Source organism: Miniopterus schreibersii (assembly GCF_964146895.1).
Source record: "Miniopterus schreibersii genome assembly, chromosome: 5".
NCBI lineage: Eukaryota > Metazoa > Chordata > Mammalia > Chiroptera > Miniopteridae > Miniopterus > Miniopterus schreibersii.
In genome coordinates, this window is record NC_138106.1 from 14,605,185 (window position 1) to 14,620,610 (window position 15,426).

The window sequence follows — 15,426 nt, forward strand, 5'->3', positions numbered from 1 at the left end:
CCTTTAGAGAAGTTAAAAATGCTCAGGATCACAGAAAGCTAAGTAATAAAGCCCTGACTTAAAACCAAGCTGGGCTTTGTAGAGCCCATGTTTGTGCCTTGGTTCAGTTCATTACCGATAAAATCTACCAATTCTTGAAACTTGTGAGAACGTTCAGCATCAAGCCAAAATTTGGGGGGGAAAGGAACAGACGCAAAGATTAGATTAAGCAAGTGAGAATGCAAAACAAAGTATCTATTGATTAGTAACTAATAAAAGTCTTGACAAAGTTCCTTATTACACACTTCAGATATTTCTGAAAAGGAGTTGACTAATAACTTGATAGCCATTTTATTTGCTTGAACTATAAATCAAATTGCAGTAGAAATTACAGCACAGTTTACTGAGGATTGAGATGACAGCTATACCAATGACTGGTCAAGGGAAAAGATCACACTGAAGAGTGCTATTAGGCCCTAGTTTATCACAGGCTTTCTTCTTTCGTAGTTATCTGTGGTTTAACATGGTGTACAATGTTCTCACATATTCTCTGGAGTTTGTATTCCAGTTGTGAGGTAGTAACATGGGCTCTAAGGTGGACAATATCCATGCATTACAGATGGAGCTTTATGGCATCAGCTCCTACTGGAAAGTTGTCACACAAAGCACTAGTAGATGAGGCTCTACATTTCTCTTAAAAGTCTGCATACTTTATTCACTGCAGAAAGCATATCCTGCCTCCCAGTTTAATAGCATCAGACACCTTCCAGGTTCCTTTGCTCTTTCACATATAATTTAAGGGGGAACACAACTTACTAAAAGCAAATTCACCATTAGGACTTGTAGTGGATACACCACTGCTTAAGGTGGCTTGATTATTTCTTAAAGCACATGATCAGCAGAAAAGTACTGAATTTTGTTTCTACCCTTGAAAGAGGAATAGCTTACTACAGAAATGTCTTCCATAAGTATGGAAGCCTTGGGAGCCTTGCTTAAATTTCATAGGACTTGAAAATACCAAGTGTTATGACAGACATCCATAGCTTGGCTTTTGAATGTTTTAAAATATATATTGTATATGTGTTAATATATACATATATGCATATATACATTATATACTAAACCTATAGGGAAATATAGGTGGCAAGCATTTCTATCCAGGCTAGAAGTTTAATGGATAACTTCACACAATTTAGTGCCATGACTGGTAAATGTATATAAGTGTGTGGGGAAACATTCTCATACAGTGTTAGTACAGGTTTAAAGAAGTATAACCTTTCTGAAGGGCAGTTAAAATGTAAATGCACATATCCTTTGACCAAGGAACTGTACTTTTAGAAATTATCTACAGAAATACTCAAACAAGGGGGCCATTATCTAAGTAAAAGTGTTCACTGTAAAATGGTTGTGAATGGCAAAAGTAACAAAAACCTGAGTAGCCACCAATAGATGAACAGTTAAAATATGAACATCTAGTAAAAAAACAAACAAAAATACCATGTAGTCACAAAAAATGGCTTTGTAATGACATGGAATAAAATGTTGCAAGTTGGGGAAATGCAAATGGGGAAAGAAAAATGTTATGTCTAGGATGGTGCCAGTATTGTCTGGAAAATAAAGACCAAATTGTCAACAGTGTTCTCAGAGGCAGGGGAAGGGGGACAGATACAGAACTTTATTTTTCTACATTATGCACTCAGTCTAGATTTTTATACTGAGCATTATAACTTTGTAACTGGAGGGGTAAAAGACAAACATTTTTAAAAGCACTTAAGGCACGTTTGGTGGATCTATTTTTATTAAATACAAATACTATACATCACTGATAACCAAACTGCATGTATGTTTTGAGGATTATCTGTTACACTTCTGAATTAAATGATTGCAATGTGGTTAACAAAATTTTGTTTGATCAGTTATACTGTGTCTAGAAGGAAATATTCCAAAATAATAAATGCTTGTAATAGAGTGGTAGTGTTCCCAATTATAAATCACATAACTTCATGATAAAAAATTTAAATAGTATCTTGTGGGAGAAAAATTCCTATTATTAAGAAAGAATATTGAATACCTAAAAATAAACTAACAACAGAAAGGTGTAAGTCCTATAGAGGAGAAAAAATTATAAAAATTTGCCAAAAGACAAAAAGAACTGACTAGAAGAATATACCATATTTCTAAAATGACTCATTATAAAAGCATTACTTTCCAAATTAATATGTAAAGTCAATATAAATCATAATTAAGATCCCAGCGAAGTTTTAATGGAACGCGAAAACTTGATTCAAGTTTACACGGAAGAATAATTCTCAAGAATAACCAAAATTTTTTTTAAAAGAATAATGGACAGCGGAGTATTCTTCCTTTTGCACAATTTATCAATATATACTCTAAAGTACAACCTAGGAGTGAACTAATAAACTAATGATAGAATTACAAGTACAGAACCAGAAACATTTATACAGTCATGTGCCACTTAGCAAGGGGATACATTCTGAGAAATGTATCAAGTGATTTTGTCCTGATATATTATAGAGGGCATTTACACAAACCTAGATGGTACAACCTAATAAACACCTAGGCTATATTACATAACTGTCGGATATGTGGCCCGTCACTGACGGAAACTACTCAGTGCATTTCTGTATACAGAAGTTTAATGTATGGTGAATGTGGCTTTACAAATTGAAATAACTTACTAATAAAAAATTAATAGTGAACTATTTGCTATGCACTTTTCAAGTTAATTTCCTACTTCAAACCATAAAAATTCCAGATAAAGATAAAATGTAAGTTACAAAACTATAAAAGTACTGAGGAAATGAGATATTTACAAGCCTTAGTGTAGGAAAATTTTCCCCACCAATTACAGAAAGACTGGTGATTTGGAATTGAAAAAAAAAGTTTAAACTACATATCAAAGGACAAACTCCAAAGAGGGAAGACATTTCCACAAAAAGTTTACAAGAAAATGAATATTCTTAATATACAAAAAGCTTCTACACATAATTATTTAGCAGAGCCAAATATAAAGAAATACAAATGGCTAAAAACAGAAGTTGTGCTAATGGCACAGTAATGACAGGAAATAAAAGCTGAAACCATGAAGTACCATTTTTTTCCACCTAAGAAATTGACATTGAAAAGATTGTGGTTTGCAATGTCAAAACAATTTTTTAGTGTATATATCCCCTTACCCAGTAATTTAAGTCCTATATATCTAGAAAATAACCTATGGAAATACTTTTGCAAATGTATAAAAATCAATGTACAATTGATGCAGCACTATTTGCCAGAATAAAAGATTATAATTCATTCTTAGGGTATAAGGCCAATACAAGAATAATCCATGACTACTATGTGCAGAGTTGTCCACCATATTGTGTGAGGGGTGAAAATAGGTGCAAAGAAGGAGGGTAATAGTAGAACTTAACAGGGTTATCACTGAAACTGAGTCTCCGTATTCAAGTCAGTTGCCCCACCCAGGTGATGGAAACTTCAAACCCAGGCAGTGTGACTCCAGGACACATGCTTTTAGGAGCTAGATAGAGGGTTGGAAAGATAGACTAAACTACTAATAATGGTTACCCTTAAACTGTTAATAATAATGTGTGAGCGTAATTTTGTCATTTGAAAAGCAGAATATTTTGTTATAGGATTTCAATGAAAATAATCACCTTTGAGAAGTTACTGGCCACAAGAGGGCATCAGATAGTCTTTTCCAACTTCCAGCTACAAGTTGTATTTGTAAATAATCTGCCTTATCCGTGGAAAGCATCAGTGGTTAGTTTAAATCACTGCTTTTCTTACGGATCTACATGTAGAAATTGCCATTGGTAATAAAGAATTTTAACTAAGTATGTCATCATTACACACAACAAAATTTCATTAGAATTATTTCTGTTAAAATATGTTAATTTAGGGAAAAATAGCTAAAAGCAGAGAAAGATCATTAAAATCACCTATAGTCCCTCTAGCAAAGATAACCATTGTCAATATTTTACTGGAGAGGGGGTGTTTAAAAGAGAGAGAGCTTTTAATTTATATTCTCCCATACTGTTATCATCTAAAATATATTCATTTTATGGTCATACAGTTTGAAATGTGGAACATTTTATTATGTCACTGGTATTTTTATAAACATGAGTTTTAATAGTCTCATGCTGTTCATATGTATGTGCCTTGTTTTAACCCATCTTTATCATTAGATATTAAGCTACAGATCTCTTTTGGAAATGCCTTTTCAATCATGTATCTAAATATATACCACCTTTGTTTAGAGTGGGTTGGGGGGCCGGGAATATTCCTTTCAAGTTCAGAAATGAAGAGACAAACTGATCTTAAAACAGAACTGCCAACTTTTTGAAATCACACATAGAAAATTAGAGGTGATAAATTTTCAACTGATAAATAAAGTTGTAAAATTCAACAAAAAGCCAGTGGGATTGACTGTTTCACTAAATTCATTGGGAAAATAACTGGTTTTGCATCTTATAGATTATTCACCAAATGCTTCTTCTAAAGTAGCAAGATAAAATTTACTGATAAAAAATGAGTTTATTTAAAAAATTTAAACTGTGTAAAGGGACTGAAACATGAAAAATGTAAAATTCACCTTTGTCATCTGAGCTTATTACTAAGTGAAGCTGCACTATTTCATGTCTCCTACCATTGCCCAATGATAAGACAGACCATACTTAAAATCTGGTATTAATCTGGTATAGCTAATAAGATCCTTTGGTAAATAATTTTGAAAATACCAGTTGTAATGCTTGGTACTCACTGTGAAATCTGGAAAGGAATACACAAAGTTAAAATACAGGACCTTGGAGATGTGGCATGCAAATTTATAGGAAAATCCCTCTTCCCTGACACAATTAGGAGTGCCAATCAAAAAAGTTCAAATGCAAACCATTAAAAATTACATATCCCTTAAACATTTTCAAATGTTTAACATGTATCAGTATACTTTCATCAATATTTTTGATGTAGAATTAAGAATGTTCCTTAGAATATGGGTCTGTTGCTAGGAGTGTCAGTGTTTTCTTCATAACCTACATATATCCATCTTAAAGTGTGGTTTCTTAAAAAAATAAAATAAAAAATAAAGTGTGGTCTCTTTGTAGTGAGTGAAAACAATATATTTTTAAAGCAGTGTGCCAGGAGAACCATTTCCTCAGCGGTTGTCTTCACCATCATCTAGTGCAGTTGATATGCACAATTTACTCAAATTATGAAACCAGCACATAATCATACTCGCCACCGGGGCCACCACGAGGAGGGTATAGCTATCGATGCCCAGTGTGTCCTGGGCACCCGTGAGCACGTTTTGCGGAAGGAACAGGGCACTGGCCTGGATTTATTTTCTAACTTTGGCCTTGGGAAATCAAAACCTTTCTGGATCTTGATTTTGTCATAAAATGATATTGAACTAGATAACATAACCTATGGATATTTTGTTTTTTTGTTTTGTTCTTACAAAACTTGAACTGCTATGTACATTTTCTTAACTATATCCCAAATCTTTGGCACATAATATTGCAAAAAGTTTAAATCAAACCCACGTAAATGTATTCGTCAAGCCCTGTTGGGCTACTGGACAGTGCATCTATACCTTGTGCTGGACATAGCAGATAGTATCTTTTAGTTGGCAGGGCAAAGATTACATTGCCTTTCGCAGAATTACTTCACTGTGTGTTGTGATATTTCTATGAACAAATAAAATGTCCCCTCCTTGTCTGTGATGAAAAGACTGGTGGAGGTGATGTTGGAGGACTATGATTTTCCAACAGGTTGCAAATCACTGGAATCTTCTCTTACCATACTCTCTCCTCTCAGAATTGCAGGGTCATTCTACTGTTCCCTAGAAATGCTCTCATTGTTGACAGTTCTGGGACTACGAGAGGGAAAATGTCCTATTTAGCAACATTAAGAGCACACTGCCGGTAGCCAACATTCAGCTTAGAACACTGTGTGACAGCTGACCTATCACATGACCTAGACTCATCTTCAAGTGCAAGATCATTTAAATTAGTTTAGTTTGTGCTGATTCCATAAACTGCTTTGGGCAAAAACTCCAGAAACTTGAAGAAACGAAAGATAAAGAAACACTGTGATGGGAATACGAGTGGCCATGGCTGGCAGGAACATAGCCAGAGCTGCTGCAATTATCAACAAAGATTACCGAAAATCTATCACGTGTCAAACATTTAGAAGTAAAGATACCCCCTCTGCCTTTGAGGAATCCCATCTGCTTAGGGAGAGGAGACAAACACATGAAAAGATAGGCCATCCTCAGTGTCCTTTGAGGGTACAGTTTCAAGGAGGGAGAAGTCTGGTTCAACCAGGCCAGCTTAGGAAGGATTCGGACTACGTGGTGAGAAGGTAAGGCCATGCACAAAAGGGACAGCCTCGCAAAACAAAATGAGTTTCAACGTTTTCTTTCCTATCACAAAGGGCTAATTTTACTATATCTAAGAGCTCCACATGAGAATAGCAATATAAAAGAAAAATGGGCAAAGCATATGAACACAGTTCTCAGATGGTTTTCAAACGTAAGATGCTCAACTGAACAAGTAACAACAGGAATTTAAACCTTGAGATAATTTTCTTCCCGGAGATTGAAGAGCTGGCTAAGAGTATTGGTGAGGATTGGGAGCGAGAGCAGCCCTCCCGGCGATCGCAAGCATGGGCCGCTACACCAGCCATCAGGATGCTCTATTCTCGGCACCTCCCCTCCTAGAAACGTACCATAAAGATGTATTTACACATATACGTAATGATATATACGCAAACATACTGCTTGAGCTTTTACTCGTATCAAAAAGATGGGATCCATTTAAGCAGCCATCCATCGGAGGCTGGTTGAATAAGTTACAGGGTATCACTTTGATGTAAATACATTTTTGAAATCAAATGAGATAGGTAGAGAGATGTACAGATGACAGAAAATAGATAACATATAATCTGAGGATTCGTTAAATTAAAAAAAAAAGAATGTATATGCAAGTAAAGTATGGTAGTGGAGAGCCAGTTGTGAAAGTAAAACTTAGGAGAGAAACAGTCACTGACTGCGCTACAGACCTACTCAGAGTCTCAGGGTTTTCAAATTTTCTTTATAGTTCCTCCACTTCTCCAGGTTTTTAGAATTAGGCTTGTTTTTGAAGTTGGCTCCTACTGAGTCAGGCCACCTGGCTCTGTATTTGTGCAAGTTAACATTTCAAGCCATGTGCAGACTTTCTCACCGCATGTACTCTTTTTCTCTTGATAACTGCCTTTTGGGAAGAGATCAGACCAGTCGTCTTGCAGAACATACGGCGTGAACTTACTGAATGCATCCTTGCCCCTAGTGCCATTTTTCTAAAAATTCATTCAGTATTGACTGAGCAGTATGCCTGAGTTAGGAACTGGGGCTAAAGGTGAGTAAACTAGGTTCAAACACACACAGGGGATATATTAGGCAGGCTAAATAATTAGAAGAGGCTGTGTGTCATAAAAGACCTCTACTGGCAGTACTGAAGGCTCAGGTGCACCCCTAAGGTTAGCATGTGAATGAGGGGCCGGGGTGTCAACCAGGAAAAGTGACTCAAAAGAGACAGTGTTTGGACTTACACCTGCAGGGCAAATATGCACTCGGCAGGGGTATAATATAAACAAGGAGGGGCTGTTGTCCGGTAGAGGGAATTGCGTGTTCACAAAGCCCCTGTATGAAGCCCCGGGCCCCCAGCAGGTGCGTAGAGATGCACGTGAAGGTGTGGAGGGAATAAATGAGAGAGGAGTGGGATGGACCATAAAAGACCTTTTATATCAGATTAAGATGGTCTGGATTTTAGTAGGATCATATTTACATTTTAAGACAACTGATCCACTAGGACTGGGGCAATGACTCAGGGCAAGACAAGATGATGATGGCTTCTAGTACTTTCTTGGGGACTGACATTAGGCTTTACTTCTGTAATTTCCTTTATCTTCTCCCACTTCTCTCATTCTGTTAGACTTTTCGCAGCTCAGCAGTGAGAAACGAAGCACACTGATCAAGGAGCTAGCCCTTTGTTAACTAGACTGAAATTTACTTCTTGGTTCGTCACTAACTTCAGGAATTCTTCTTTTTCTGTAGTTACCTTAGGACAAGTTTTTCCTCCCATAGTTATCAAATTTAGAAAAATCACTTAAGTAACAAAACAAATCACATTTGATTTATACTTTGGATATACCGGCAAGAAAAACTGAGTTCTTAGGACTTCCTAATCTCTCACTGTTGCTTTTATTGCATTGAGAAATTACACTTGATTATGCTTAGAATTTAAAACTAAACCACTTTTATTTAATAACAAATTACTTTATATTCAATTTTGTTTCAATTTCCTCAGTTTTGCCGTTTGGTATTTAATTAACCAGAAATGAGATCTGGCTTTTAGAGCTGCAAGATTAAAATACAGTCTCACTTAAGGGCATTAAATTAGACTCAGTAGTTTCACTTAGTATATTTTTTTGTAATCCTGGTTCCTTGAAAATCTGTGTATCGTTATCAGCATCCCAGCTACAGGGACAAATGCAAAGACTTCACTGTATCAGTTCTATTTCTTTAGAACCTTCCAACATCCCCTGTGATGTAGGTATTTTTAACCCCTTTCTAAGCACTAGGAAACAAGCTAGGTGAGGCATCTAGTAATGAGTGGTGGTCAAACACATGTGACTCCAAGGTCTATGCTCTTCTCCTTAAACTCGAGTAGAAAATTTCATGTTAGTATAAACCAGCTGTTCTCAACCTGGGAGTAATGTTGCCCCCCACCCCAGTGGACATGTGGGAACATTTGGAGGCGTTTTTGGTTATCATTTCCAGGGGAGAGGGGAAGGGAGTTGCTGGCACCCAGTAGGTAGAGACCAGGCATGCTACTAACATACAATGCATAGGATGGTCCCCCACAACAGTTATCCAGCCCAAAATGTTAGAAGGGTCAAAACTGAGAAACTATATTATAAACAAAATATTCTTCAAAAAGTCATCTTACAGATGCATTACTACCCCATCCTGTTTTTTTTTGAAATCAATGTTTAGTCAATGAAAATAGCTTTAAACCAGAAGCTGGTATGTTTAATACATATATGCACATGTACATTTTTAATGTAGCTCAAAAATGCTTTGAGCTTATACTGTAAAACACTGTGACATGATCACAGAACTTTGGAGGTTTCAACCCCAAATATTATGTTATATACTGTCATATAGATGCAGAGTGGGGAAACATATGTAATATTTCGCATGTTTCCATTGATGTGTGATTGTTCTGATCTTTATTTTTTTGAAGTCTTTTTTAAAAAAATATGTTTTTATTGATTTCAGAGAAAGGAAGAGAGGGAGAGAGAGAGAGAAACATCAATGATGAGAGAGTCATTGATCAGCTGCGCCCTGCATGCTCCCTACTGGGGATGGAGGCTGCAACCTGGGCATGTGCCCTGAAGGAGAATTGAACTGTGATCTCCTGGTTCTTGGGTCGAGGCTCAACCACTGAGCCACACAGGCCGGGCCTGATCTTTATTCTGTTTAATAAAGGATCGGGGGGGAGGAAGAATACCTTGACTCAGGAAAGCAGGGAGAAATATCATATTGAAGCTTTAGAAAGTAGACTTTTAAAAAAAGAAAGAAAAAGCACAATAAAGCCACACCATGAGGCAGAAAACTACTTTCTTAATTTTATTTAAAAAGTACACGAGGTCACAAAACTAGAGCAAGTTCTTGCTTTTTAAATCAAATTTGTTCTTACAAATTTCAAAATCTGCACCATTGGATATTTAAGCCAGAAATTGTTAATACAAAAATCATTTTTTAAACTGACACTATCGATTCTCTTCTTGCATATGTGAAGTGTCAAAATAGTTTTCCTCCATAGTACAAGTGTATTTATTACAAAAATTCACAGTCAGGGATGAGAGTGAGTCAGTGAATTGTGGTTCTCTTAACACTTGTATTCATATTAAATGAGTTAGCAGGAAACACTAAGTTCTTCCTTGATTGGAGCTTTTAGTGTCAAGACCAAAACCAAACCCAGCAGACACTTTCCACACTCTTAAATTACAAAATACGGTACTTTGTAAAACTGGAATTTAATTAACAGTAATAAGCCAGATGCAGCACCAGATACTTGCTGGTGTTACTGTCCATAAGATAAAATATTTGCTGGTGTTACTATCCATGAGATAAAATATTTGCTGGTGTTACTGTTCATAAGATAAAATATTTGCTGGTGTTACTGTCCATAAGATAAACAGAACTGCAATTCACAAACTTATTTTTCTTCCCTGCTTCCATAACATTAACGAGTAGAATTTGTGCTCAGTTATGGACCATATTTTAGTGTCAAAATAGGCAAACAAGTAAAAAAATCCAACTGCAGAACATGTTGCCTTTATTGCAAGACTACCCAAAGGCAATTGAAATATTAAAACTTGCCCAGATTTATACTACTAACCACAGAATATTACAGAGATTTATGTACATATATATATATAATGTATGTTGTCACAAGCCACTAAGAAGTTAAAATGGTGCCAACATTTTCTACAAACTATTCTTTACATGACACATCAAAGCATTAACCACATAATAAGGACCTTTTCTGTTCACACTGGAATAAGGCATCTGAAAGCCCTAAACACTGTGGAGGTGAAAAGAGATTAGGAAAAACTTTAAACATTCACATAACTTCAAATTTACATGCTGCACGCACAGGAAAAGACAGAGAATGGTTCTTTTGAAAAGCCATACATCATAGAATTTGATATCCAACTTCATGCAACAAGTTCTTTTTATATTTAATCAAAATGTTTACTTTCTCCTTCGCTTGCTCCTAATTTACGAAACTCAATCCTGAAAATTATCTTTTCAATAAAAATCAGATATTAATTCATACCAACAATCTAATTGTGTTTCTTGAATCAACCTCCCCTAAGACACACTCTGGCTGTATTTCCACTGTAACAACTCCATGGCAGATTGTTTTCCTTGGCCTTCTCACGGGACTATTAGAATAAAAGAACACCCGGAAACTACAGACGAAGCCCAGAACTACATCCTCGAGGTGTCACTTCTTTGCAGGTTGCCCTGTGCAACTCAACAGGACGGTGTCCAGCCTCGCGGGTGTAAAGTGGAATCAGCTGCTTTTGCCTCGAAGGTGCAGGGCTGTCCTTGACTGATGCTGTTAGGCTCTAATGGAACTGCCTGATTACCAATAACAATTCTAGAACAAGTATCCGACCTCTGGTTAACTGAAATGACCAGTGAGAATCCCGTGACAGGTCAATCAGAACTGCCTGGCTTCTGGATTAACTGACCCCTACAATGGGAGCGGCTGAGGGCCGAGCCTAGCACAGAATTCCGTCCTTCAACTGTCATCAAGCCCAACAGGTCTCTTCAGGTCACACGACTGACTTTTTACCAGCTCCTTTCCCAGGATACAGGTGGTTCGGACCTGAGCTAAAAGCACTTCTGGAAGAGGTTCTGACTTGCTTATAGCTCAGCCTAGGCCGGGTAGGAAGGAAAGCCTTACATGTGTCCATTTTTGGTAGTAATTTCTACTTGGATTGACCACGTAATCTTCATTACATGAAAACTAACAGAAAGGACCAAAAGTTGTTTCTTTAAAAGTTTTTGCTGTTATTTCTTATACCGTTGTATAAATAAATGTATTCATATAAAACAGACCAGACATCTGGAGTTCAAAAATAGTTACTATTATAAAATCAGAGACACAGTCAAAGAGTGTTGAGGGTGTTGAAGTTTTAAAGTCTTTATGAATGACACTGTCTGTTAACTTGCATCCAAAAAGAACAGAGAAGAGGAGGCAGGGTGAGGAAGACAGACAGGTGTCACAGTGACGCGCTTAGGAACAGTACCTTCACCTCTAAGCACCTTCCAGGTGATAGCTAGCTCATAGGCACCAGAGAGTCATAACAAAAATTAAATTACCCAAAAGGCACAAATGAAACTGTTAACACAAGTACAAAAGTAGTATTATGAAAGGTTAAAAACCTATTTAAAAAATGCTTCTGAATATGTAAAACTATAGACTAGTCCATCACACAGACATTCAGCTTAGATTTACCATTAAAAAGTGTACACAATACTTTAACTAATTATAAATTCATGCCAACATTAACTTATAATGTGGCATGAACCACCACAGCACCCAAAGAGATGAACAGAAACCAACTCCCTACGAAATCTCGGGAACGGGTTTTAGAGCTCGTGAAATAATTTATTGCAGACTTTATTTACCCTAAAGAAACTGTTGGCTCATCCTACCATATATCCACACTCCCTCACAATCTTAAGGGAAATACAATAAATTCACTTTCTTCTACTAAAACAGTATTTAACACATTTGGCAGTTGGGAGTATTCCTTCTACTCCTTTTCCTTTCCTTCCCCCGCCCCCTTTCTTTTAAAGAATAAATCACTTTCACAAAACTAGGACTTAAACTTTTTGCAGAGCTCAGCTTGGTTTTCTGCAACTGCACAGAGACGTGCTGGCAGTGCAACAGCGACCGCGCATCCCCTCGGGTCTGGGGGACAGGGCGGCGGGCGACACGCGCTGGCTTAAAATGTCTCGCCGTTCTGAGCCTATGAAGAAACCTCTTCAGGAACTGCACTCGGGAAGGTAGACTCAGGATTATTACATGTGTCTAGAACATATAACATGCAACACCATCCAAAAACAACAACAAAATGCTGAACCGGGAAAAAGTTTTTAAAATTTGGGACCAATAATTAGGGAATTTCAGTCAGTATCTGTCAAATAATAAATGAGTCATAATTTTTTCCTATTAGAAAAATATCACCTACTGCGGACAGCCAGTATTTAGTTGGGACCTGCAAGTCTCCATCCTTGCTCTGGCCGGTCATCACTGAGATCCACCCTCGCTACTGTTATTGCTCTATGCAGTGACAGCAAACTTCCTAAATAAACCCACAGATGCTCCTTTATTTTAGCATATAAAAGAGCTAACCAGGTCTCTGTTGACTATAGCAGCCTATCAATCAAATACTTAAGAAACAATTTCATAGGCAAGGCTTATGAATGACTTGAATGTAGAATTGCTAATTTCTAGAACACGGTAATGTTTTTATATTAGAGCTATTCCAACCACACTTAGTTTTCCAAGAACAAACATAAAGGTATGTAAGAATTTTTGCTGTCAATACTTCTTTACCAATTTGGGGTCATAAATTAATTGAGAAAGGCATTCTAAAAATAATGGCAGAAATGACAAACTACTACTTTCAGAGGATTCAAGTATCAATTTGGTGTGCATGTAAGTTCACCAATATCTTCCCCTATGATTTCATATCCAAAGTGCTACATCTTACTAAATATTGATATTTAGAAACTTATAAAAATCTACCTCTTAAAGGAAATCTTTTTCAGATGGCGAATTTGTCTCTAGTAACTTTCATGCCTTTACTATTTTGACATAACCAAACAAAACTTTCTGAAGTATATTTCTTACAGTTTCTGATTCACTTCTTTTTGATCTATTGAGGCTGGTAGCAAATATTTAGAACAGGATAGGTTTTCGTATTTCAAAAGTAGAGAAGCGTGGAGCACAGAGAGGAAAGGCACGGAGGCCCTACACTATAGACCCGTCCTTGCTCTGCGCAGGAATCATCACCGGCACCGCGCCCATCCTGCTGAGGTTAGGGGCAGCTACCTTAGCGGGCGGCAGGGTCGGACTCTGAGGCGCGCGTTCCAAATCTTCGCTTGGTACTTGGTTATACTGAGTCTTGGAATAGCCTTCCATGTTGGAAGGAGACATGGACCCCAGGGAAGAGTGGTTGCTGCCCATGTAGCTTCTGGCAGTGGACGTCCGGCTCTTTGGGGGAGGCACATCTTCCCTAGAAAGCAAAGATCCCAACACAAGGTCAAGGAACGAGCTTCTAGAAACCTACAGTTGTGTAACCTATGAATCATGGCTGGGGGCTACTTAAGCATTAAGTATATAAAAGCATGTGTGACACACAAAAAAGCAAGCCCAACAAAGTGCAATGTCATTAACTGTGTATTTGTCCCTTGGCTATCATTTACAGAGGATGAATCTTCACGTGTAATGAAAGGTGGTTCTTACAAAAATTTATGATTCCATAATGTTGTCTTGTAAGGAACAAGCCTCAAATCTTTTCATATCCCTGTACAACTAATCAAGATAATCTAATTACAGTCACATAACACTTTATAGTTAATAAAGCACTAACACCTACAGATGGATTTCTACCAAAAAAGAAAAAAATCCTTTTTGTTATGAAGTTACTCATCTAAGACCTTAGCTGAAAACTTAGCAGATTCAAGTCTGCAAAAAGTAGGAGTTCAGGCAGAAGAATTTTCACAGCAAGGACTGACAGAGAATATATATCGGAGTTACCTCTGGTGCATTTAAAAAATACAAGTGCCCAAACCCCACCTCATAACCACCAAATGTCAATTTCCTGGGTGTTAGTCATGTTATTTGTTTTCAAAGTTTCAAAGTTCAATAATCAAACATACACTTCTAGTTAAGATGTACTAGTTTAGAATATTAAAAAAATATATTACCAATAGTTCTGTATACTACCTATTTCCCTTGATATAATCAGGTCTCTTTTTTAAAAAAAACCTCAACATCTGGTCCCTTTTTTTGGAACACGTCACACCTCTACTTTATTTGGAGAAGGCAGACAGTCTTGAGATAAGACATTTTGTAGTGCTTCTTAAAATAGGGTCCAGAATTGGAGAGGGGCCGGGGGCAGGGCACAATAGAGGTTGGCTGGATCTACACACTTGATTCTGAAAAATGAAAGCTTTCAAATGTGTTGAGCTTTTATCCAGTGCTCGCAGCAGTAAATGCTTCAGGTAGTAAGAACTAATGAACTAATGCTTTAGACATCAGTCAACTCTGGTGCCACTCAATTACCTGATATCATGGTGAACTTCCTTTTCATATTTTTGCTCTCTGCGCTTTTTATGACAGCAGAAGACGATCACACAGATGAGGACCAGCGCAAGCAAAGTTCCTATAATAGCTCCTGCAATTGTTCCAGCTCTGTTGGAAGCTAGAGTAAGATGTTCATAAGAAAATAATTAATAGTGAAAAACAACAACATGCCTGGCCGGGCGTGACTCAGCGGTTGAGCATTGACCTAGGATCCAGGAGATTGAGGTTCGATTCCGGATCGGGGCACAGGCCCAGGTCACGGGCTTGATCCCCAGTCGGGGGCGTGCAGGAGGCAGCCGATCCATGACTCTCTCATCACTGATGTTTCTATCTCTCTCTCTCCCTCTCCAATCCTCTCCCTGAAATCAATGAAGATATATTTTTAAAAAAAGAAAAAAAACCACACTATACCTAGTCATATTGAAGGTAAGGATACACACGGACAGATCGATTTTATGGTATATATTAACTTTAAGAGAAAAAT

At 37.3% G+C, this 15,426-nt stretch overlaps 1 protein-coding gene across 3 annotated transcripts in view; it reads right to left on the reverse strand.

Moving 5' to 3' along the window:
* The window catches only part of CXADR (CXADR cell adhesion molecule), a 50,153-nt gene that overhangs the window by 1,905 nt on the left and 32,822 nt on the right, over window positions 1-15,426 (reverse strand). Inside the window, exons 6-7 of one of the 3 annotated variants that reach the window (XM_081138249.1) lie at window positions 14,922-15,060; window positions 13,686-13,869 (exon numbers count right to left, since the gene is read on the reverse strand). In XM_081138249.1, the coding sequence (XP_080994375.1) occupies window positions 13,686-13,869; window positions 14,922-15,060 (323 nt within the window). Of the gene's footprint in view, window positions 1-9,660; window positions 13,870-14,921; window positions 15,061-15,426 lie in introns of those variants that run through there. The other 2 variants (XM_081138248.1, XM_081138250.1) reach the window with 2 other exon arrangements.